Source organism: Rosa rugosa, chromosome 6 (genome assembly GCF_958449725.1).
Source record: "Rosa rugosa chromosome 6, drRosRugo1.1, whole genome shotgun sequence".
Classification (NCBI taxonomy): Eukaryota; Viridiplantae; Streptophyta; class Magnoliopsida; order Rosales; family Rosaceae; genus Rosa; species Rosa rugosa.
In genome coordinates, this window is record NC_084825.1 from 34,836,027 (window position 1) to 34,860,338 (window position 24,312).

Genomic DNA, 24,312 nt, shown 5'->3' on the forward strand with positions numbered 1-24,312 from the left:
GAGTAGTGCACTAGTTGTTTGTAACTCATTAGTGGTGGGATTTCTTCTGCAATTGTGCTGGGATTTCTCTTCTGCAATTGATTATGGTGTTTTATTTTCTTCTCTTGGTGAATGATAACTCATTAGTGGTGTCTACTGGTCAATGATGGTAGAGGGGTGGGTGAAGCCCTTGATGAAACAGTGTGCATCAAGGGATTACAGAGAATGTGTATTTTACACTGAAATTTATTGACCTTTGCTTTTCAGAGTAGGAAATGAATCAACTTCCGGTGGGAGAGAAGGAAAGGAATCAAATACAACAGATAAAGTGACTAGCGTTGGCCGGCCTTGGTTTCATGCAAATATAAATGTTTTAGTCCTAGACAGTGAAGGAGATGCTGAATATTTTACAGGTTATGACTCAGACAGTTGGATGCAAGCCTCAAGCATACAAGCTAGAAATTCTCAGAGATATCAGTGGCATCATCAAACCATCAAGGTTAGAATTTATGAAAATGCGCTTGATAAAATCGGTTTTTTTTTATTTGCTTGACAAGAGTTTATGGGTTGCATTTACTTACTGCCTTACTGGTCTCAATTTGTACAGGATGACTCTATTGCTTGGCCCTCCAGGCTGTGGGAAATCCACTTTATTACAGGCGCTTGCAGGGAAACCTAACCATTCTCTCAAGGTTAATCATTGCAGTACTATTCTACTGTTTTAATAAACTAATAACAAAATTGAAAAGAAAAGCATTAATGTATACATCTGCTAGCATTACTTCTATATCAAAAATTTAGCAAGAAAATAGCAAGTTGTACAATCTCTATTTCAAGAAAAAAGAAATATGTATATGAGCTCAATCATGTATTCATAAATTTTCAGGTCCGGGGAACTGTAACCTACAATGGTTATAAGCTCAATGAGTTTGTTCCATGCACAGAAGACATCAGCTTATATAAGTCAATATGTCTTGCACATTTCTGAAATGACTGTGAGGGAAGCACTGGATTTCGCAGCACGCTGTCAGGGTATTGGAAGCAGAGCAGGTGCCCTATTTTCTTCACATCTTATGGCCATAGTCATATTCCATAAAACTAGATTTAACTTGGAAGCTGTTACAACGACATATATAATGAAAGAAGTCACCAGAAGGGAGAAGCAAGAAGGAATTGTCCCAGATTCAGATATTGATACTTATATGAAGGTATGACATTTGAGAACAGAAGTTCTAGTTCTTTTCTGAACTAAACAGGCCATTTCGGTAGAAGGGTTGAAAAAATCTCTCATGACAGACTACATAATAAAGGTATTTCTCCTAATCAACTCGAAAAATTAAAGTCCCATGCATATATACTCTGATTAACAGCAAGCTTTAATTCTACTATGTTCTGCTTCTCTTATAGATCCTTGGGCTAGACATTTGTGCTGAGACAATCGTAGGAGATCCAATGCAAAGAGGAATTTCGGGTGGCCAAAAGAAAAGACTAACAACAGGTAATGTAATTAAACTGCCTGTGAGACCTTCCTAATAAATTTACCTGCTTTACTTCTAACCATGAAATAGTTTGGATATCACCCTGCATTGACACTTGATGAGGTTAGTTTGCTGTATCCGACACGGCCAATAGTTTGCTGTCTGCAACCATGAAATACTTTGGATATCACCCTGCGTTGACACTTGATGAGGTTAGTTTGCTGTACATTTGGATTTGAGGTTGGGGATTGGTGTACTGAACGTGTTATTATAGTCTTTGCCGACTTCTAAATAAATGGGTTCATTTGATGATGTTAAGGTGATGAAATTGATTCAGTTCTCATTTTGTGCCTGATTCAATATATACTCTTAAGAGTCTAGATCGTAGAAGAGATGGAAGTCATTATATCCCAACCATTGGGAAATTCATGGCGTAAGTCTTTATTTCAGGTCAAGGAGTGGGTACCACTAGCAAGGAACACAAAAAACATCGGCAAAGATCAAGCAAGGTCGCATGTTTCTTCAGATTGTACTCTCAAGTACATAATAGAACACCCATAACCTATATGTGAGTTCAGGTAAAAAGAAAACAATTGGTGCATTTATATTACCCGCTGCAAAGCGCGGGCTCTGTAACTAGTGACAGACTAGATTTCATTGCTCTGTTTCTGTTTGTTTTGGTTATGCAGGTAAAAGTTGGCATCAAACATAATATGAAGATATTTAAAAGGCCACAGCATGGATCACTGACCATTTATCTTTTGCAATCAACAAAGACAATTCTAATCTAGGATGCTCTCTGTTAATCTAGAATGTTTTACATTTTAGGACGATGATGATAAATTGTTGGTTAAATTAAGTTGTTTTTATACAGTATTGTTGTCGGCATATTAATTTACATTTTGTAATGTGATATTGCAGTTTGTTATCTCTATTTTCATCTCAATAAATTGTATAGATTTATATAGATTTTGAAATGGTATCCAAAATTTACAGGAAAAAAAAAAATCGGTGCAAATATTACATGCTGTAAATATATCCTACAACCACATTTACGGCGTGTTTCAGATATCAATTACGGCGTGCTTTTGACATCAATTACGGCGTGCTTTCTTATTTTGAAATGAAATAAAGAATCTCTAAAAACCTTTTACGGCGCTCATTGTTGTCTTTTACGGCGTACTTTTGAGATCAATCACGGCGCGCTTTTGATATCAATTACGGCGCACATATTTGGTCATTTACGGCGCGCTTTGTATTTGAAAATTGAAATTAAGAATCTCTAAAACCCTTTTACGGCGCTCTTTTATGTCTTTCACGGCGTTCTTGTATGGTCTTTTACCGCGTTTCAGAAACACGCCGTAAAAGATTTTGGTCTTTTACGGCATGTCCATTTACGGCGCATTTTTGTGTGCCGTAAAATGTCTTTTACGGCGCTCTTTGCGGGCCGTAAAAGACCATTTTTCTGGTAGTGTTAACATTCTCCCCTTGATTTTCTCCTGATTTTCACATTAAAATTGCATATTTTATTCTCTAATTTCAGCCACATATCTTGAGGGAATTAAGGAACGAATCTGGACTTGTTTTGAGCCTTATCTTGTTGCACAATCCCTTGAAACTCTCCCTTGATTTTCTCAACGTAATCTCCTTGATTTCCCATGCAAAAATCAGATTTAATCTCCCATAATATCTCCCACGTCATCTTCAAGCCATGTGGTCTCCTAATGCCTTCAGGTTTCCTAGCCTCATCAGGATTCCTGCGTTGACTGGGATTCCTAGTCGGACCAGGAATACTCCATTTCTTCATTTCAGCTCATTTCTGCATCCCTTCTGCCTTTAAACTAATTTCTTCTCCATTTATTCGATGTACCTAGAAAATAGAAACTAAATTAAAAATGATTAAGTAAATGAAATAACTAAGCAAAATATGGGGAAATAACTATTAAAACATCGCATTAAAATGCTCCTATCAGAGCGCGTTTGCAATGAGGTTGAGACGCTCACTAAAGTGACTACTTGATTGGGAAGGGATATGCCCGCGCGTTTTCATGACAAGTTTCGGATTCTATCGCGGTTCATGTTGGTGACATGATCTTCTTTGGAAACCCTTAAGGAGTTAAGGAAAACCGCTGAACACTTGAAATCCGAGTTTGAGATGAAGGATCTTGGGAGAACACTTAGGCGTTTTGATAAGGTCAACCCTTCAAGCACGCTTATGATCGTCCGTAGTCTTGATCCTAAAAGGATACTCTTCGTCCGAATGATGATGACGAAGATGTGCTAGAGGCAGAAGTGTCCTACTTGAGTACAATAGGCGCATTATTGTACTTAGCTCAATGCACAAGACCGGACATCTCATTTGTAGTGAACTTGTTAGCTAGACATAACTTTGCGCCAACACGACGCAATTGGATTGGTGTTAAAGATATCTTTCGATACCTAAATGGTACGATTGAAATGAGCTTGTTCTATCCCTACAGATTGACGATGAATTCGGACCCATCACATGTTAGGGACGCCACCAACTGTGGTCTGCGTTCCCTCTCCCCATCCCAAAACAACATTAGTGTTTTAGAATGTTTTGCTGATGTTAGATATCTCTTTGATCCACACAAAGGTCATTCCTAAATTGGTTAAGTGTTCACCATGAGTAAGACCGCGATATCTTGGAGGTCTACAGAACAGACCCTAGTTACTATACTTTTGAACCATGCAGAGATTATTGCTCTTCACGAAGTAGTTCGTGAATGTATGTGGATTGGATCCATAGTTACGCATGTTTGAAGCAATTGTGGTTTGAAGTCTACCACAAGATGAGCCTACGAGCATTTATGAGGATAATGTCGCTTGCATTGAACTAATGAAGCAAGGCTACATCAAAAGTCACAACACCAAGCATCATCAGCAACAACAGACTCTCCTCAAGATCAAAGTGAACAAGATTCGGTCTGAGGACAGTGTGACAGACTTGTTCACTAAGTCATTGCCTAAAATCTACTTTTGAGAAACATGTTAGTAACATCGTTTGGGGAAGTTATCTGAACTCCCATGACCATAGTCATCAGGGGGACATGTAGACATTAGGGGGAGATGTCTACATGTATGGTCTTGAAACGTGAAGGGTGTGTTGTACTATTTTTCTTCTTCGACCAAGGTTATTTTTGTCCCACTGGGTTTTTGTTACTCGGCAATGTTTTTGACGAGGCAACGAGAGGAGCACCGCGTTTGGGCGACACAAGAGGGAGTGTTCAAGTATATCTGAATTGTGTATCTGGCCCAAACTCTAGTTACTTGTCTGAGTTGTAATAGGGTTAGTCTTATAGATATTCTCGGAGATAACTTCGTAGATTTCCAAATTATTGTACGATTATGTTTCCTTGTAAGACTCTAATTCTATGCTTGTAATCCTCTATACAAAGAGGCCCATATTATCAATGAAAGACACAACTTATTCTCTCCCAATTTCAATTTCCTAAAACAAAGATTTTTATTTTTTATTTTTTTATTTTTTAAAGATTTGTCCACTATGCTTTGAATATAAAAACCAATTGCATTCCTCAATGGTAGATAGACCTAGTTGAATTCAAAGTTTGGAAGTTCACATTGATGTAAGCTTGATGGATGAATAGAATCTATCAAAACCCTTTGATGTCATGATGATTTGGTTTTTATAGGTGACCTCCATATCCAAATATTTTAAATTTTACGATTTATTAAATTTTAGTCAAATTTCAACGATTTGATGTCAATAGGACAAAAGTATTATCATGTAAAGGAATAGGAGTAGCACTGTTACAGCTCTAGTTGAAACAAGCAGTAAAGAATTCTAATTACTCATATACAATTTTAGATACTTTTTTGAATCTAAGGAGGTCAACCATTTATTGAAATTGAAAAATTACAAAGATACGATGCCAAAAGGCATACATAAAGAAAATAAACAACGAAAGGAAAAGATGCAAAAATTGCATCTGAAATATGAAGACTTGAAAATGCAAGAGCAGCAGCGTTGCTGCGCTGATTTTACACTATGGATTGCAACCGTGTAGTGAATTGAGTAGTCAGTGGTTTGACTACCCATGCAACCCTAACGCACAAATTGACCAAAACCAATTCGGCGTCGGAATGAGGGCACTTTCTTACCTAAAGATCGAAGCCGGCCAAGGGTGTCAGAACATGGCTGTGTTGGCAGACGATCTTTCACAAACAGATACCATAAACATGAGTCTTGAATCCAATACCAGTAACGCACAAGAACCCCAAGCCAATCTAACAACTGATAAACAGCCCACCAAAAATAGTGAGTTAGAGTCCAAGCCTAGTCTCCACCCGGATCCCAGATCTGAATCTGTTTGCAAAGATCACCCGGATCCCAGATCCAGACACTTCTGCATAGCCACTGGCGTGATCCCATACCACCAACCCAGCACCACCTCCGGCTCGATCACTGATAGCCAGTCCACCAGCGGCGTGGAGAAGTCAAAGAAAGAGGTCGGACCAATCTGCATAAACACGACTCGAAGCCAGAATCCCCAACATCCCACAATCCCCAAACAGCCGAGCTCGAAGAGGATACCCAGCCGATGCCACCGTCAGCCAGAACACCACCGTGAACAACCTCTGAAGATCATGAGTGGCAGAGAGAAAACCCACTGAAAGATGTCGACGATGCCCAACCTCGATACGAGATTGCCATCGTCCAACGGCCTTGAAATTGCAGACGACCGTCGCCGTCAACCACACCGCCACCGCTACTGTGGAAAGCGACGAGAACGACTGGGTACAGGCCGAAACCCGATAGTGACTACATGAAGATGAAGCATGTGCAGGAACGACGGAACGAAAAAGCCGCCGAAACCCAAACCCTAGTAGAGCTAGGTCATCTAAATATATTAGCACATGATAACAAGGTGAGGAGTCTACTATATTTTATATATCCCAAAAGAAAAGGAGATAACCAAATAATGAGAAACAATATAACGCTGATGAACCAAAAGTTTTAGTAGTACTTGTGGCATTGATACTTGATAGGAGCATAAAATGCGACGAATTTATAGTTTAATCCTTTACACTTTTGCTTTGTTATTTCGTTAAAAAGATCAAACTAACTTTGTTATTTTCTTAGGAGGTTTGTGGATCAACCATGGAAAAATAGGAGCTCAATTGTGGCAAGTTAAGGCTCAGATGTATAATACTGATGCAAAAGATGAAGGACAACCATTTATGTGGTCAGAAACAAGAAGGGAAGCTTGTGGAAAACTTCGTGCAAAACAGTTGCTGAGAAGCAAAATATGAAAACTGGAATCTGCCTTATTTTCTTCTATATTTGGACCCCATTTTGAAGATATTTTGAGTGCACCATGGCAGCAATTCTTGACTACATGTGAAAACCAGATATTTCACTACAATAAAGCCAAATCAAGTGATCATAATAGTCAAGGATCAAGTCAGAAACGTTGCACAAAGTAGGCATCCTGATCAGCTTTCCACCTTCAGTCTTATCTATGAAGCATATTGGAGCTGTCTTTTGGAGACTTTGTTGGAAAGTCTTTTGGAAGGATATTGTTTGGACGTCAATAAATGATATCATAGGGCATTATAGGCCTAAGAAACGTTCAGAAAGATAGCTACAAGGTCGGTGTACAAGCCCATAAAATTGACCAGAAGATAAGGAAAATCTGGAAATTTCTGACAGACCTTATCTTGAAGGTTTTTCAAGGCTGCTTTTGGGCAGCAAGTTGAGGGGATTTTTAGAAGATCTTTATACACTCTTAAAGATCAACATCAAGGCTGTTATCTTGTTAAAAATCACATTCAAAGCTGAAATGAAACCGAGTTAAAAGAAGGGCTAAAAAGGCAATCCTAAGTGAGGCAGATAAGGAAGTCACCTTCCTTATCTCTTGGCAGATTGTTTTGAGGCTTCTTGGGGATCCTTTGCTGAGTTATACACGTTTTATATGAGCTGTTAGCATGTTTTATATCAGCTGTAAAGGATCTACAAGTCAAAGAATTCAGCCTAAGAAGAGAAAATCAAATAGAACAAGTAAACAAGCTTGGCCTAATTGCAAGAGTGCCCTTGAAACTTGCAACTCCTACATAAAGGGGCCTCCTTCCATGTTTTATAAATAGAGTGACCAACCACATACAGACCAGATCACATAAAAAAAGAACCAGAGACACACCAAAGAAGAAGAAGAAGAAGAAGCAAGACTGCAAAATCACACCAGAGACGATCGATCACTGTTTCTCAAAGATTGATCATTGATCGTATTTTTCCCAATTTCTGATTTTTGTTGTCTTCCTTTTTCATGAACTCCTTTGTGTTTTTGATTCCTTTTATGTGTAACTAAATTTCCAGTAGCTAGGGAGCTGTTGAAGCCCCTAGACATGATCCATAACATGCTTTGATTTTCGGTTTGTTTTCAATTAATAAAGTTGAGGTTTTGTTTACCAATTTCTCATTGATGAATTCTATGTTTGTATGCTTTGGAGGACTACTTAGTATGCATGCTAGGGTTCTAATACTTTGATGGTTTGATGCCTGGATCAATAGTTGGATTCCTCAAATTATCTAGAGAAGTAATTGGTAGTTTTCACTAGCAAGTAAACAAAACCCTAGGTTTAGCAAGGCTCTAAGTTATTTGCGATGCCTAGTGATTGCTCAAACTCTTTTAAAACTTAATGATCTCTGCATGTTTAATCTAATAAACGTACCTTTAGGTTGCATTGCTTGGGAATAGTCTAGGTGTAGAGCACTTCCTGCCTAGCGTACAAAGTAAGAAAGAGTAATAGGTTGTGTTCAAGCGTACCGAGCCAATCTAAGCATCTTCAACTAAGTTAATTGGTGATAAATTGGACAAAGTGTGTTGTGTGTGATTGTTAGGGGTGGATACTTCCTTCCTAGCTAGTTTCATTATCTTGATATCAACCAACTTCAAATCTGCTTCAGTTTCGTTTTTCTTTCTGTTCTCTGTTTTTCTGTATTTTATTTCCATAGAAAATCAACTCCAAAATTCACCAAATTTTGTGTGCTAGACTCTTTACGTGTCTAGTATATCTCTGTAAATTTTCGTATTTTTCTGGGTTGTTTTAGTTAGGTTTTTAGTTTGTTTTTCTACTGCGGTTCAGTAGGAGCTGCAGTCACGTTTTTGTGACTTTTGTTGAAGCCTTTAGTTTATCTTAATCCTCTGCGGGAGACCCTTATTTCCCTATATTACAATCGACATATTTGCAGGAGAATAAGGAAAATCAATAGCTTTAAAAAGAGCTGTCAATACTTGTACTTGTACTTGTACTTGTGGCATACATAGAGTATACATTCACAAATTTCAAAAAAATGGGCGTTCATTTTCAACATGCGATTTTAATGGCCTAAATAGTTTACTTTTTAATTTATATTAAGTTAAATGATTCCATATGTGAACATTCATCTTTATTTTAGAATAACATTTAGACGATTCCATGTTTGTTAACGCTGACTAGTTATTTGGACCAGTGGCGGAACCAGGATCTAAAAATGGGTTAGGCTAATTTTTAGTACATAAAAAATTTTGCGAACTTCTATATTTTTGAGGTTTGGAACCCAGTGGGAGGCTCATCCTCACGCCTTTATTTTTTTTCATTCAAAACATACAATAGGGGGGGGGACATAAAACCAAAACCCCGTAAATTAAAAGTTACAAGCATAAATCCAAAACTAACTTAATCGTACTCTCTGAGACCCACTCACTTCAAACTCAGCAATCACAGAATCATTATCAATACTATCGCCGAACTCCTTTTCAATGTAAAGAACCATCAAGTCATCAAGAAACTCATCTTCAATCTTATTTCGAAGTTTGTTTTTTATGATATTCATAGATGAAAATGCTCTCTCTGAATAATATATGTATCAATATTAGAATAATATGCAAAACAACAAAATAATATGTATAATGTATCAATTCCCTTTGACAGTTCGACATTTCTATCTTTTGAGTTTTGACTCTTTCATATAATTGATAATCAAACAAGCTGCAACTCTGCAAGCCCAAGCATATAAATGAAGACCCACAGACTGACAGACGCATAATCAAACAATTAAGACTCAACAACTTAACAAGCCACATAAATTACATAATCAAACAGCAAAGCAATTTCATTCCAATTTCCAAAGGAAGACTCACAGATGCAGTCACAGACGCAGTCTGAAATCTGAAAGCAGTCACCATTCCAAGACACCGACTCACCGAGTAACCTCGTCGACCTCCGAAGTCCGGACTCCGAGTCTCCGATAGTCCGATCTGCTTGTCTTCTTGAGCAGCTGCCGGCTGAGCTCCTCAATTTCAAGCCAAAACACAGAGGTAAGATACTAAGATACTCAATTTCAAGCAAAAACCATCAATTTAAATATGAAATTCATGAAATTTGACTGCTTGTTTGAAGAATTCGTACCTGTACTGAGTTGAACGAAGTGGGTTTGCGAAATTTCAGATGAGACTTGAGAGAGAGAGACTGAGGACTGAGGATCCGTCAGAACGAAGGCTTGTTGAGGTCTTGAGGAGCGAAGCACTGAAGGACGAAGTCGAGCGAAGCACTGAGGACTGACTACTGAGGAGTGAAGATTGAGAACGAGGGCTCGGTCTGCACTCAGCAGGTCACCGAGTAATTTTTTTTTTTCCTATGGGCTTAAGGGTAAGAGCAGATATACCTATACTTAAGGCATTTTCAGCCCAAATCTCGGTTGGGCTATAGCCCAAGTAGCCTACTACACAGTTCCACCACTGATTTGGACAATTCAAGCACAAATTCTCGTATCCATCTTGGATGAATCTAATTCTAAATCATTTGAGTTGAAGTTGGAATTGGGTAAATGACACAAATAGCTATTTAGTTTTCGCTCATTTAATACATAACTTACCCACTTAAAAAAATATCACTTTAATTACTTAATTTATATCTTGTTTTAAACTTTAATTATTCGTCAATTTTTTCATAGAATCAATATATAAATTGGAAAAATTCAAGCTCATCTCTTCAAAATACCGGTATTTAGCAGGCTCACTATTTTGGCTTCTTAGCTATTTTGGAGAGTATGTTTAGCTTTTTGTCTATTTTAGCAGCTGCACCAGACTCTAAGTGACTCTCTATAATAACTTTTAGCTATCTCGCTCATAAATATAGAGAGCGAGATGAGATTCTCTATAATTTAAAACATTCATTTTAAGTTATTTTATGTAATTTATAAATACATTCAAACTATTTAATCTTTATTTAAACAATAATATAAATTCAAAACTAGCTAAAATAGAGAGCATTGATGCAGACATATTTTTAAAGTGACTTTTTAGCTATGTTAGCTAAAATTTAACACAAAAATAGCTAGCATTGATAAATATGCTGTTAGAGTAAGAAACTAGGGCGCAAATTAAAAGTCTCTTAGGATTTTTGGAGAATCGAATTAACCCTCCTCGAATCCATTAGAACCGCATCAGCTTGCACTCCTATGCCATAAACAAATGAAATGCTCTTTTTATAATGACAGAAAGCACTCCCATCATTACACCAACACTGCCCCTTCACGTAGCCATCATTGCTATACGCATTCTCAGTGCTCCCTCCCCCTCGAAACCTGGTTAGCAAGAAAGCTAAACAAAATGCACCAACAACTTAACTTTTATGTTTTCTTATAAAAAATAAAAAAAAAACTTAACTTTCTTTTCTTTTATTACAAGGAAATCAAAAGACAAAGGATAAAAAACTTAAATTACAATTAATTTTGACTTAAATAAGCTTAATAAATCAACTTTCAATAGAGGAATGACATCAGAGGGGGAGAGCTAAAGAATTTGCAGCTATGCTCATAACCATCTCAATACTTGCTAACAAATCAGCCACTGAATTAGACTGAAAGATAATTATGAGACTTGAATTCATAACTTATATCATCAATTAAATAGTCATCGCTATCGTAATCTCATTTATTATTTTTAACAAATTTTGCAAGTTTTAAACAGCTAATCTTCTCTGGTGTGACCGATTCTCAAGGGAGTTATTATTATTCTCAGCCAGCACCGTTAATTAGATCCCAAGTAATTTCAAAAAAAAAATAAAAGCCCAAAAAACTTGACCGCAAAAACAAACCGTCCAAAATGACCGGTCAAAAAGACCCCCCCCCCCCCCCCCCGGCGAATATTCCGTACGCATACCAACCCCTGTCCCCCTCAGGGCTACTTCCGTAATTCCGCACCCGCCCCCCCCTTATCAGCAAAATCGCAAACACCCGCCGTCCGATCCCCAAAATCACACGCAATCGACGGCTGGAGCCCCCAGTTTGACCGGTGGCGGGTAATAAAGAAATAGCGAAAGGCTGGTTTTTTCTTCGGTCCAAAGTTTGACCGGAGAAAGGAGAAAACAGCTAAAAACAGAGGGGGGAGAAATTTTTAGAGAGAGAAAGCGAGAAAACCCCCCAAAAAACGATTCTAGAGAGAGAAAAAGGAAATCGGAAAAACTCTTAAGAGGAGAGAGAGAGAGAGAGAGAGAGAGAGGGGCTTTGAGTTTTTCGTTTTTTGTTTTTCCTTCTTCTTCTTCTTCCTTTGATTTTGAGGTTTTTTTTTTTGTGTGGTGTGAATCAAAGGAAGAGAGGAGGAGGAAGGAGAGAGAGGAAGGCGTTTGCATTTCTCTCTCTCTTCTTTGGTGTTTTTTTTTTCCGTTCTGTTTCTTTTGTGTGGAAGGAAACTTAGGGTTTCGGGGGGGTTGTTGTGTAGCCGGATTCGGAAGACGGAAGCTGTGAAGAAGAAGAAGATGAATATGATGCGTAGGCTCAAGAGCATTGCTTCGGGTCGGACCTCTGTTTCGTCGGACCCGGTGAGTTTCGATTTTTTCTGTGTAGATTGAGTTTTTTGTGTTTATATTTGCTCAGAGCTTGATTCCTAGCTCGGAGATATATGTAGAGGTTGTGGTTTTGTAATATGTAGAAGCTTGCCTGAGCTGAGATTTAGTCGATTAATTTTGGATTATATGGTACAGAAATAGATATTAGCTTTGATCCAAATTATATCTGAAAAGATGGCCAGTCATCACGGATTTTTGTGCATTTATATGGATTTTGAGGATCATTTGGTTTGTGTTTGTATTTTCTGTTACATTTGATCTCTGTTCTTTGGAGGTTCACTCTGTGCACATTAATTATGTATGTCTTTAGGATCATCAATGTGGAGAAAATGACAGATTGTGTTGAATATGCAAACTTGACAATGTGGTATATTTAATTGATTGTTTTGCGTTATACTACGATTGAATTTAAGCCTCACTCGTTTATGTTAATGCTGCCATCCTTAGTACTCTCTTACTCTCCAAATTTGATGTGCATGTTAAATTATGGTAATAGCTGTGGCTCTGAGATAATACAGGAGTTCTTTTTGTCATTATTTTGGATGTGAATTTAAATTTGATTCAGGATATCGATCTCTTATAAGATTTTTCCTTTTTCAGAGTGGCGATTCCAGCTCAAAGAGATCAAAGTTTGATCAACAAACTGAAAAGAAGGCTACTGTTGAGAGAAGAGCCACCGACCAGATTACAAATCCAACATCAATCGAATCAGCTGCAAGCACGTCCAGTGCATCTTCAGTAGCTAAGATACAGGCCAAAGAAGAAAAATCTACTGTTGATCAACTTCCGAAAGATATGCATCAAATGAATATTAGAGATGATAAGGTGAACAACCATGTTGAAAAGGTAAATTTTTTATAGGTTTTAATTTTTCCATTTTTCTTCTCTTCTTGTACACCGCGTATGTATTAATTATACTGCTATTTAAGTCTGGGGTAAAGTTTTCAACAAGCAAATCAGGATTGGTCACCAAGTTAATGGTTGTAAATTTCCCTTAACAGGATATGGAAGAAACTATCATAAATGGTAATGGAACAGAAACAGGCCATATCATTGCGACGACAGTAGGCGGTCGAAATGGACAACCTAAACAGGTGACTTCATTTCTATGGTTCAGTGGCGTTGTATTTGACAAGTGTTTCTTAATTTCATGGATCTGAAATCTTTAATGATACCATACTGCAAAGTTTTGATGTTGAATGAATTTTGGCTATTATAAGTAGGTTCTTTTATAGGATAGAGTTTATATTTGGGAATCCTTTTCTGGTTTGGTTTCCTCGGAGTTTACAGATTGATTTTTTCATGCTATTTTATCTGACTGGAGAACTGTTGCCATGTAGCTGATGCTTTCCTTCACATTATAATTTTGGAGCTTGTTATGTTAGAGGACAGTACACCATGTCCCTTGCGTTGTATTCTATGTATTAATAAATTTTGAGCTTCTTATTAAAGAAAATGGATTTCAACTTCTCTCTGCATGATTGTTTGTGTCTTGAATCTTTGGTTCATTTAAATGCCATTGTTAGATGCTAATCATGCTATATCTTATTTGAGAGCTATTAATCATAATGTTATATTTCTATTTGGTTACAGACAATCTCTTATATGGCAGAGCGCGTAGTTGGCACTGGTTCATTTGGAGTCGTCTTTCAGGTACTTAGGATTATTTACATCTGTCCATTATAGGTTTTGTTGGTTGTCTTTTCACCGACATATTGGATTCAATCTCTCTCTTCCTCACTATACTTTGTTCTGCAGGCCAAGTGTCTGGAAACAGGTGACGCAGTTGCAATAAAAAAGGTGCTGCAGGATAAAAGATATAAAAATAGAGAACTTCAGATCATGCGCTCACTGGACCATCCCAATGTTGTTCAATTGAAGCATTGTTTCTTTTCAACTACCGAAAAGGACGAGCTGTACCTTAACCTTGTCCTTGAATATATATCTGAGACTGTTTACAGAGTGTCAAAGCATTATGTCAGGATGAACCAACATGTTCCCATTATTTATGTGCAGTTGTACACATACCAGGTGATTTTGGATACCATCTGCTGATTCCTTTTATCTCTTAAATAGTTGGTTATGAGGTTATTCTTATGCCTATCCTGGGTATTAATTTATATGTTTTCTCTCCTGTAGATTTGTCGGGCATTAAATTACTTGCACCATGTTGTTGGTGTGTGTCATCGTGATATTAAGCCACAGAATTTACTGGTAAGATAATCATGCACTTTTTTATTATTTTGATATTAATGCTGATACATATGAACCACAATTAGTTTTCACATTCACACAAGTCTGACTATATCAGACCAGAGAAAAAACAAACAACTAAACAATTCCTTTGGAGTCAAAACCAAGTCTTTCTATTTAAACAAAAGGGATGGATACCCCCACACTATATGGGCTGGTGGTTGACTTAACACCCAAGTTTGGATAGACAGAGTAAGTTGAAGTAAGAATGCATGATAGCTTTATATTTCTTGTCTATTTATCTGGTTCAGTTGTTCTGAGATTGTACCTTAAGTCACTATACGGAGATTGAGGTTGTGTTGCATATTGCAGGTCAATCCCCACACTCATCAGCTAAAGATATGTGATTTTGGGAGCGCAAAGATGCTGGTATGTCTACTATCCTGTGAATTTGAAGGGACTGTGATGGTATCTAGGGACATTTTAGTTAGTAAGTTAAAAAAGATGGTATCTGGTACTCATGAATATTTAATTTTCTAATTTCAGGTGCCAGGTGAAGCCAACATATCATATATTTGCTCACGATATTATAGAGCTCCAGAACTCATATTTGGAGCTACAGAATATACAACTGCCATTGATATGTGGTCTGTTGGTTGTGTATTTGCTGAGCTTCTTCTTGGGCAGGTGAGTGTATATTTGAAGTGTTTATATCTAAGTTGCACAGGTTTAAATAAAGTGCTTAACTGCTAGTTTTGTATGCCGGGTGGTTGGGCAGGGAATTCTATTTCGTTACCTGGGGAACATGCACCTTTTTTTTTCCCTTTGTTTTCATTGTTTGAAACACTTGACTATTTCTCATATATGCTGGGTCTTGCATCATTGCAGCCACTGTTTCCTGGGGAGAGTGGTGTTGATCAGCTGGTGGAAATCATAAAGGTATTGGATGTATGGTGATCTTGTTTCTTGTTCAGGTGATAGCTTTGCTATTTTGCATTCTAAGTTTGTTTATTCTGGAATGATACTAGATTCTTGGAACACCAACCAGAGAAGAAATCAAGTGCATGAATCCAAACTACACTGAGTTCAAGTTTCCTCAAATTAAAGCTCACCCCTGGCATAAGGTCTGTCCAGTAATTTAATTTAGAGTATCTATGATCAGCTTTTCACCAACTGTCATTAGCAGTGAATCTTATTGTGCTGCTTGTAACCTTCAGATATTCCATAAGCGAATGCCCTCTGAAGCTGTGGATCTCATATCAAGGCTGCTCCAGTATTCACCAAATCTGCGTTGTACTGCTGTAAGAAAATAAATTGCTTTTAATAAATTTTGTCAGAACCTTGTGAAATGTCTAGTTGCATTAGTATAAGATTAGTCCTTCCTTTCCCAAATAAGATATATATATATATATATATATTTCAACCGTTTTTCAACCCTTAGCAAGGAATGTTAAGAGTGCAATCCACCACTTCATATGGTGATGTTGCGGCTTTAGCATTCAATTGCATAGTTGACTTACACGTAGGGTTATATCTCACCAGATGGTTGTAGGCATTCAATTTGAAATGGGAATTGGAATGGTCATACACTCCAGTGATTTATTCGGACTCTGATTGTTTCATGTATATTTTCTTCAAAGTTGTTTCTAAATTGTTTGCTGTTTCAGTTAGAGGCTTGTGCGCACCCTTTCTTTGATGATTTGAGAGACCCAAATGTTAGCTTGCCTAATGGACGGGCGGTACCTCCTTTGTTCGATTTTACAGCTCAAGGTAAGCTATTGGATTATTCCTCCAACATTATTGATTTAAAGGTTTTTAAGTCTTCTCTTAATCTTGATGTCAAATGCTCTGCAGAATTGGCCGGTGCATCCACTGAACTCCGACATCGTCTCATACCTGAGCATGCAAGGACTTAATTACTGAACCTAGGGGTGTCACATATTTCCGTGATGTAAATGCATTTTTGATTGATTGGATGCTCACGAGCTGTGCTGCCTTTACCCTTCTGCAAATCAATCAGGACAGGAGCAGTGAGATAAGTTCCTGGCGGGCTGTTTGCACAAACGGATGGAGGAATTTTTTCGGGGGCAGTGGGGCTGCTTGGCAACGAGATTCTAACACCAGTTTTACATTGTATCAATGGACGCCTTGACTTGTGAAAGATGAGTTGTTTCATATATGTTACTCTTTTGTCATATAGGTGTATGGGTATTGTGGAAATTAACCTAATGCGATCACTTAGATAAATTAGGTTCTCACTGTATACTGTTCCTCTGTTACAAAGGAATTCAAGTATTCAAGTTGTTTTCCCCATTTGAGTTGCGGTTGTTTATTCCAATCTATTTGCTCCTTCCTGCATCAGTAAGAAAATGCTGAAGCATAGTTATAATAGTTTATACCAATTTTATTAGGAGATTTGACATGCACATCGATCAGGTAAAGGTGTCATAATTTCTGTCGGAGCTTAAGAAGCATATGGCTTATATTTGTAACTCGGAAGCAGAACCAACTTATGAAAAAATTCTGAATCAAGTTATTTATTGAAAGAGTCCTTCGAAATAGCTTTACAAAGATCAAATCAGAATATGGATATGCTTAGCTAATATATATGCTACAATCCTCGGTACATGTTCACTACTCAGAAGTTCTCTTGCCAGAGCCTGATGAGGACCTCAATAAGCAATGGTGTGTAGATGACAAACAGACCCGAGATGATAAGTTGCAGGCAGCCATTGATTCGGGATACTGCTGGAGATCGATTGTATTCGTTTTGAAATTAGATGTCAAATGGGCAAATCCTACTATTTTATTTCAGAGAAAAACCTCTCAAAGAATATATGCAAAAAGGGTTCTCGTTCACTATCAGAAATATAGGAATATCTCATTACTTGCCGACCACACCAGCTTGCTTTTTTAATCTGTGCAACTTATCGGATATCCGTCCATGTGCTGAACCAGGTTTCTTTCCATGTTGATTAGTAGTTGGTTCCCACACTTTAGGCCCTTGCTTGGGGAGATCATCCAAGACTTGAACCATCCTTTGCTTCTTGGTGTTCTCAATTTGCTCATAACGCTCATGGAGTTTCCTTTTTGTGGCTTCGATTTTCACTTGCGCTGCAACTTCATCATCCAAGCGCTGCATCTTTTCTTCATTGTTGTTTGAGGCCTTATTTGGCTTCACAGCTACAACTTCTTGTTTCTTGATCACTAGTTGTTCATTCTTGTTTTGTTTGCTAAGAACATCTGAAGAGGACTGTTTAGAATTTTGGGTAGCCAAATATTCACTTACCACGACTTTCCACCCATCAACAAGTGTTCGAGCAAGATCACGAATCTGCTTGGATCCATGCTTTTTGAGACCACTAACAACTTTACCAATTGCGGTTGCCTCAAGAGTCTCCACAGTCATAGTCATCATCTTTAGTCTCGTCAGATACTCGAGCATTGAAGCGTCATTAGCCTTTTCCTTATCACTGTTTTCAAAAATTTCCTTGATCCTCAAGACCTCTGCATCAATATTTTGAGAAGCGTCATCAATCGAAACACGATCGGCCTCATCACTTAGGTTGCTCTCTTTATTAACATCAGCCTCAAGTAGTCCTTCACAGCCATCGCTATCGGATCCACTTTCGCAACCACCATGAACTGATTCTTCATCATTGCCTAAACACTGAATAGAAGACAATCGTGCAACTATTCTGTCCTTTTGTAAACTGAAGTCTTTTGGAAAATCAGAAGCGGCCACCTTGATGGCATGATCAATTATACTGAAAATATTCGTATCTTTCGCAGTTTCAAAGTAATTCCTCCAGTAATTCAGTGGCCGAGACTTGGTCCTCGCCATGGTCGAAAGACAGAGAAAAGGGAAATACGAGATGGGGTTAAGCTGTGGGTTATGGTAAAAAGCAGTTATATAGAGATTAGGGATATATACCAATCTCAATAGGAAAAGAATTCCTTGTCTCAATTGGAAATGAATGCCTTGTCTCAATAGGAAAAGAGAAAGCGTGGGCTTCAAGATAACCCTAAAGAAATCTACTTCTGCTCTAAAATCCATTTAAAAATTAAACTAATATCATACTAAAAAAAAGAAGAAAGATGCTGAAGATCAAGAAAGTTCCTACTGTGGTTTCTAATTACCAGAAAGATGAGGCGGATGAGGGGCGCCGAGTTGGGCTTTGTGGCCGCAACTGCCTTAACAAATGTTGCATTCCAGGAGCAAAACTTCCATTGTATGCTTTCAAGAAGCAAAACAACTCACCTGGTGATGAGAAGCAAGAGGCTCCCATTGCTTTTCTTGATTCATTAGTTCTTGGAGAGTGGGAGGATCGTATGAAGAAAGGCCTATTTCGATATGATGTCACTGCCTGCGAAACCAAGGTGATCCCGGGTCAGTTTGGCTTCATTGCGCAGCTCAATGAGGGCCGCCACCTTAAGAAGCGTCCAACCGAGTTTCGAGTTGACAAGGTCCTCCAACCTTTTGATGGCAACAAGTTCAACTTTACTAAAGTTGGCCAAGAAGAGGTTCTGTTCCAGTTTGAAGCGAGTGAAGATGGTGAAGTTCAGTTTCACCCTAACGCACCTATTGATGTTGAAAACTCTCCAAGCGTTGTTGCCATCAATGTCAGTCCAATTGAATATGGGCATGTGCTGTTGATTCCTCGTATTCTTGAGTCTTTGCCACAAAGAATTGATCGTGAGAGCTTCTTGCTTGCACTTCACATGGCGGCAGAAGCAGGGAGTCCTTACTTTCGATTGGGTTACAACAGCTTGGGTGCATTTGCCACCATCGATCACCTTCACTTCCAGGCTTACTACTTGGCCTTAACCTTTCCCATTGAAAAGGCTCCTACCAAGAAAATAACCAGTTTGGATGTTGGGGTGAAGATCTCTGAGCTTCTGAGCTATCCTGTTAGAGGTCTAGTTTTTGAGGGTGGAAATACTCTGGAAGATTTGTCAAACTCTGTCTCTGATGCCTGTATTTGCCTTCAAGCGAACAACATTGCTTTCAATGTCCTCATATCCGACTGCGGAAAGCGGATCTTTCTCTTGCCACAGTGTTATGCTGAGAAACAAGCTCTTGGGGAAGTTAGGGCAGAGCTTCTGGATACTCAGGTGAATCCAGCTGTGTGGGAAATTAGTGGACATATGGTGTTAAAGAGGAAGAAGGACTATGATGAGGCATCTGATGAAAATGCTAGGAAGCTTCTTGCCGAGGTCTCTCTTTCTGAAGAGAGGTTCCAAGAGGTGAATGCTCTTATATTTGGAGCCATTGCTTGTGCTGGTGATGATGGGAATGCAAATTCACTTAACGATCCAGATGTGAATCCTCGCTATCATGAAGAAGTCAGTGCCATTAACAAAAGCTCCCGTCATGCTATGGAGTCCCGGACCCAGGAATGCCTTGTTCTGCAGTAATGAGCAGATTAGTGGTTTTGTTCCTGTGAATCTAGTATTGCAGTTTGCCATTTGGGTCTATGTCTGTACCTTATTGATGCTAACCGATGCCTAAATAAGCAAAAATCAGCTCTACTTCTGCAGGTTGTATGTTCTGCATTACGAGTTTGATCTATTTGATTAGGGGGATTTATGCATGGCTACTGTCTTTCTTTTTTTGAATCGATTCATCAAATGGTTGTCATTAACTCAAGTCAGGAAGGCCATTCATATCCCTCCGCCATCATGAAAGAAATGCAAGAGGTTGTTGGTTACCATATTGGTACATAGGGTTAGACCCTCCAATTTACAAGCAGCGGTTACTTATTAAAATTAAGTCTATAAACTATATAAAACAAGAAACACAGTAAATAGACGCAGTTCAAAATAAATAACATAAAACTACATTTTCTCTATGCCCTTTTAAGCTAGGGCTAGGAGAGGCTTCTCTGAGTATAGCATACGCAACAACTCCTCTGTAGGACGTACCTTCTTCGACTTTGGAGGATTTTTGTTTTTCAACCCCAAAGGGTTTGCCACGCTTCTTCTTAGCAGTGGCTTGTTTAGGTTGGACTTGTGGGGTGTGCAGCATCACTTCCTTGGGCATCATCCTCTTGGCACAATCATTCCGCTAGTGAGCTGTGCCTGTTGGTAAGTTATAATTTCTTGTCATGGGTTCGATTGTAATACCCGAAAAATTCAAGTTAATTTCCGATGACGTTTTGGAAATGATTTCGTGGTCGTGGACACGAGTACGAAGCTTAGAGGAGTGTGGAATTAGTTCGAACGATTTTATTTTGAAAACTGAACGTTTTAGGGGGGTCAAAGGAGTTGACTTTTTATACATTGGGAAATTGGGAAAACTTCCTTCATGAAAGTTGTAGAGCGCGTCGATACGAGTTCGTGGACATATGGAACGTAATATTCGGAGTTCGTATGAATAAGTTACGAATATTTGAAAATTGGGATTTTCTATAAATATGAAAAAAAAATCCGAATATTGCAAATGAGGACAGAATTTCTGGAACTCCAGAAATTTCTCCCCATTTCTCTCCCGAGCCCAGCCGCGACCCCCTCCCTTCGTCACCTTCGTTCTTCCTCATCCGGCCACCGATTGATGTGAAACAAAGTGGGTTTTTCTGGTCTCGACCCCCTTTACGAGTTTGTAGAAGAAATCGAAGTGAAATACGAGCTGTATGAGGCTCTACAAGGTCGAGAAGAGAGCCTCGTCGGAGACGAAATCGCTCTTCCCCACTTTTTCTGGGCTCTACTTTGTCTGGCCATATCTTCCTCTACAGGCCTCCGATCGACCTGATTCCAAAAGCAATTTTTCTCACCGTGAAGTTTTCTACAACTTTCCAGAAGACATCGACTTGAGATAACCATCGTGGTGGCCGCTAGAAGACCGAGAAGCCGCACAGCCGAGCTGGAAATCGTCTTCCTTCGCCACCTTGGTTCTCCCAGCTCCGGCCACTATAGCTCGAGTTCTTTGAGGGCTTTTCTAGCCCAGAGGAAGTAGAAGCTATCCCCAAGAAGGCTTGCAGCGATTTAATCCGGGGTGATCGAATTTTGAAGATTGGGAAACTAGGGTTCTTCGGGTTTCAAAACTTGCGAGGTAAAATTCTACTTTTTGGCTTATAATCTGACTTTGGTGTAGTTATGAAAAGTGAAATTGGAGTTGAGTTGAAGGACTTTGATGTTGGGAGTTTTGTCTAATTTTGACTTTGGATGGGTGGCGGTGCCGCCACTGTGATGGTGGTTTCCGGCGACCTCCGGACACCCCAAGGACAGTTTCTGTCCATTTTTGTGTTCTACGTGTCGATACGATCGTTTGCATATATAATTCATAATTTTTGGATATCGTATGATGAAGTTATGAATTTTTAAGTTTCGATCGATTTCGATCGTTAGATTTGTGATATGTGAAGTTAGGACCGTCAGATGGACTTGTAGTTTTGATACGATGATCTTATGACTGTCCCAGTGGCTTTGTGTGGTCATGGGCGAAGATCCGACCGTTGGATCTTCGTATAAATGCAAAACGGTGATTAGGGAGGCGATTCGTGAGAATCCGTCCGTCGGATTTTTGTATAAATTTGTGAAGATGTTAGTAAGGACGATTCAGGAAGATCTGACCGTTGGATCTTCGTGATGATTTTTGGGGGGTGATCCTAAAGGCGATCCGTGAGGATCCGACCGTTGGATCATCATTTAATTTCGATCCGACCGTTGGATTGTCGTTTGAGTATGTTTTTGAGCTATTGGCTAAGTTAAGGTCATGTGTGATTAGGTGATTGACGGTCTCCCTTGGGTGAACGATTTCGGTGTGTATTGTGTTGAATTGAAGACGCAGCGGGAATATCGAGGTGAGTAAATCGCACATGGTTCATTCACGAACCGAAATTCGGTGATTTTATTTAATTGAGAAATTGTGGAAATTGTTTTACTAAAATAAATATTTGTTTTAAATTATATGGACTTGATCGACTACGGTCCATAGGTAAGTAAAATGTATTTAAACTATAAAAATGAATTTCTAGATTTTATTGCATGTGAACTATAGTTGGTATTAGTGGTCACTCTTGTGTGGGTGACTACGTATATATATATTTACGTGGAATATATATTGGATGGTGTGATTTACTGAGTTATATTTTGAGCATTACCCTTGGAATATGTGATTTATCTTAGATGTTGTGTTGTCTATGATAATGGGTAATTGAGTAAAGTGCGATAGTTGAGTCGTTGAGATGAATTAAATGAAGAGTCGAGTGAATTGAGAAAAGCAGTCATTCGTAAGGTGAACCTTGGCCCAGGTGACACTTTACGATACAGTTAGAGCTCTAGTCTGTCTGCCGTCATACTGCTTGGGGGATAAACGAGTTATCATATGCCCTTGGGTATGACATGACATACTGAATGGGGTGATTAATATAATTAATCATAAGCCTGTAAGTATGATATACTGAATGGGGTGATTAATATAATTAATCATAAGCCTGTAAGTATAATATACTGCATGGGATGATTTATATAAATAAATCATAAGCCTGTGAGTATATATTGAGTAAGAAGTTGTTTATTATTGAGTAGTCATGATGAGATGTGAGTTGATTGATGCTTGAAGTGATGTTGTACACTTCAATTCTTATGCAAAACAAAATTAAAATGTGCTTGAGTTGATTGTGTTACTTTAAATCGTGCAATCCTTTCATTTACTCATACGAGCTTTGCAAAAAGCTTACCGGGTTTGTATTGTTGCAATCCCGGTACACTATTCAAACGGTGTAGCGGGTAATCCTGCAGGTCAGGAGAATCAGGACGGTGATCGTGCGGGTTAGAGAATTTGTTTTAGTTTTACAGCAATTGTAATTGTGAGGTGAGTTATGCTCATTTGAGCCTTACAATATAATTTGGTGAGAGTGTGCTGTAATAAACAAATTTGAGATTTGGTTTATGTAATATCGAGCGATGTGAGGTGTGGTTGTTTTGAGAAAAAAAAATTCAGGTTGTATTTATGTGAGTTGTATTAATTCATGTTTCGGATTTTGATTTGTATTTAAAATTCGGGGCGTGACATCGATTCTCACTAGCATATGTAAGAGTTGGGTGGGCTAAGAGTTATTTTGAAAAAAAAAAAAAAAAACATTCCAGCTGGTGTTCCGATAAGTCCTAAGGACCTAGCAATAAACTTAACAGGGAATTCAGGGACCTTTACCTTCTTTGTCAAGGTAGAGTCCTGTACGTCTTCTCATTCTGCAAAGCATTTAGCAGAACTTTGAGTTTCTTTGGGGAAGAGAAAGGGGAATTTGGCATCCCTCTTTTCAGAGGTTGCGGTGCTACCTCGACTGGAACCAAAGCTAGAGAATTGTTACTACTTTCTGCCTGCAAGTCCGAGTACTTGAGTATACATGGCTTGCGTGTCTTGTTTCCATCTCTCGGACCAAAGAGGTTTCGAGCAATCGGAGACAAGATGGGTGCTTGAACACCTTGAACCCAAAAAGCTCCATTTGTGAAACGTGCTCTAGCAAAACCTGCAAAAGGGTTAGCCAACTCCGACCTATTTCTCTATGTTATTTCTAGTTTTTTCCTCTGTGGTGTGGTAGCCGAATGGTAGACCCCCTGTTCATGATAGAATCATAGATCACGTTGTAGCTGCAACATTTGCCAATTAGGTTTTCAAAAAAAATATGAGATACATACCACCACACCAGGAGCTATTTTTTTTTTTTTTTTTCTCTAGGAGAAAAGGCTTCGAGATCTCATGAGCAACATGAACACGAATCTTACCAGTTGTATCAAACAGTTTCTGATCTATCTTCAGAAAATTCCCAACAATGGATGCTACATTTGT

At 38.6% G+C, this 24,312-nt stretch overlaps 4 protein-coding genes and 1 long non-coding RNA gene across 9 annotated transcripts; 4 read left to right on the forward strand and 1 right to left on the reverse strand.

The window, feature by feature from the left end:
• Positions 1-584: 584 nt before the first annotated feature.
• Positions 585-2,416, forward strand: LOC133718781 (ABC transporter G family member 37-like). 5 transcript variants are annotated; one of them, XR_009850577.1, is made up of 6 exons: positions 585-671; positions 866-1,187; positions 1,236-1,289; positions 1,387-1,477; positions 1,586-1,669; positions 1,908-2,094. XR_009850577.1 is itself a non-coding variant. In XM_062145658.1 (6 exons), the coding sequence occupies exons 2-5, from the start codon at positions 888-890 to the stop codon at positions 1,629-1,631; spliced, it is 465 nt and encodes a 154-aa protein (XP_062001642.1). In that variant the 5' UTR covers positions 585-671; positions 866-887; the 3' UTR covers positions 1,632-1,669; positions 1,908-2,094. The 5 variants fall into 5 exon arrangements, 2 of the variants coding, with proteins under 2 accessions (XP_062001642.1, XP_062001643.1); XM_062145658.1 differs by having other exon boundaries at positions 1,612-1,669; XR_009850578.1 differs by adding an exon at positions 2,147-2,416 and having other exon boundaries at positions 866-1,289; positions 1,387-1,669; positions 1,908-2,035.
• A 9,444-nt stretch (positions 2,417-11,860) lies between these two features.
• Positions 11,861-16,840, forward strand: LOC133714131 (shaggy-related protein kinase theta). Its single transcript, XM_062140207.1, has 13 exons — positions 11,861-12,302; positions 12,930-13,175; positions 13,331-13,423; positions 13,923-13,982; positions 14,088-14,360; positions 14,469-14,543; positions 14,895-14,951; positions 15,069-15,209; positions 15,411-15,461; positions 15,551-15,646; positions 15,740-15,823; positions 16,190-16,292; positions 16,377-16,840. Exons 1-13 carry the CDS (start codon positions 12,240-12,242, stop codon positions 16,436-16,438), a joined length of 1,404 nt encoding a protein of 467 aa, XP_061996191.1. The 5' UTR covers positions 11,861-12,239; the 3' UTR covers positions 16,439-16,840.
• A 346-nt stretch (positions 16,841-17,186) lies between these two features.
• Positions 17,187-18,597, reverse strand: LOC133714133 (probable mediator of RNA polymerase II transcription subunit 26b). Its single transcript, XM_062140210.1, has one exon. The coding sequence runs from the start codon at positions 18,577-18,579 to the stop codon at positions 17,407-17,409; it is 1,173 nt and encodes a 390-aa protein (XP_061996194.1). The 5' UTR covers positions 18,580-18,597; the 3' UTR covers positions 17,187-17,406.
• Positions 18,598-18,605: 8 nt separating this feature from the next.
• Positions 18,606-19,955, forward strand: LOC133714132 (GDP-L-galactose phosphorylase 2-like). Its single transcript, XM_062140208.1, has one exon. It carries the CDS (start codon positions 18,621-18,623, stop codon positions 19,938-19,940), a length of 1,320 nt encoding a protein of 439 aa, XP_061996192.1. The 5' UTR covers positions 18,606-18,620; the 3' UTR covers positions 19,941-19,955.
• A 709-nt stretch (positions 19,956-20,664) lies between these two features.
• Positions 20,665-23,531, forward strand: LOC133714134 (uncharacterized). The gene is made up of 3 exons (XR_009848471.1): positions 20,665-21,573; positions 22,249-22,324; positions 23,250-23,531. It is a non-coding gene; the product is annotated as an uncharacterized LOC133714134 (long non-coding RNA).
• The last annotated feature ends 781 nt before the right edge of the window (positions 23,532-24,312 follow it).

What these genes read in the sequence shown, in the direction of transcription:
- LOC133718781 (XM_062145658.1), top strand. Translation starts at nt 888, where the DNA reads ATGGTTATAAGCTCAATGAGTTTGTTCCATGCACAGAAGACATCAGCT. An exon ending in TGACAGACTACATAATAAAG is followed by an intron (nt 1,290 to 1,386) that starts GTATTTCTCCTA and finishes CTTCTCTTATAG; the next exon opens with ATCCTTGGGCTAGACATTTG. An exon ending in AAAGAAAAGACTAACAACAG is followed by an intron (nt 1,478 to 1,611) that starts GTAATGTAATTA and finishes CACGGCCAATAG; the next exon opens with TTTGCTGTCTGCAACCATGA.
- LOC133714131 (XM_062140207.1), top strand. Translation starts at nt 12,240, where the DNA reads ATGAATATGATGCGTAGGCTCAAGAGCATTGCTTCGGGTCGGACCTCT. An exon ending in TGAACAACCATGTTGAAAAG is followed by an intron (nt 13,176 to 13,330) that starts GTAAATTTTTTA and finishes TTCCCTTAACAG; the next exon opens with GATATGGAAGAAACTATCAT. An exon ending in CTGAGCTTCTTCTTGGGCAG is followed by an intron (nt 15,210 to 15,410) that starts GTGAGTGTATAT and finishes GCATCATTGCAG; the next exon opens with CCACTGTTTCCTGGGGAGAG.
- LOC133714133 (XM_062140210.1), bottom strand. Translation starts at nt 18,579, where the DNA reads ATGGATTTTAGAGCAGAAGTAGATTTCTTTAGGGTTATCTTGAAGCCC.
- LOC133714132 (XM_062140208.1), top strand. Translation starts at nt 18,621, where the DNA reads ATGCTGAAGATCAAGAAAGTTCCTACTGTGGTTTCTAATTACCAGAAA.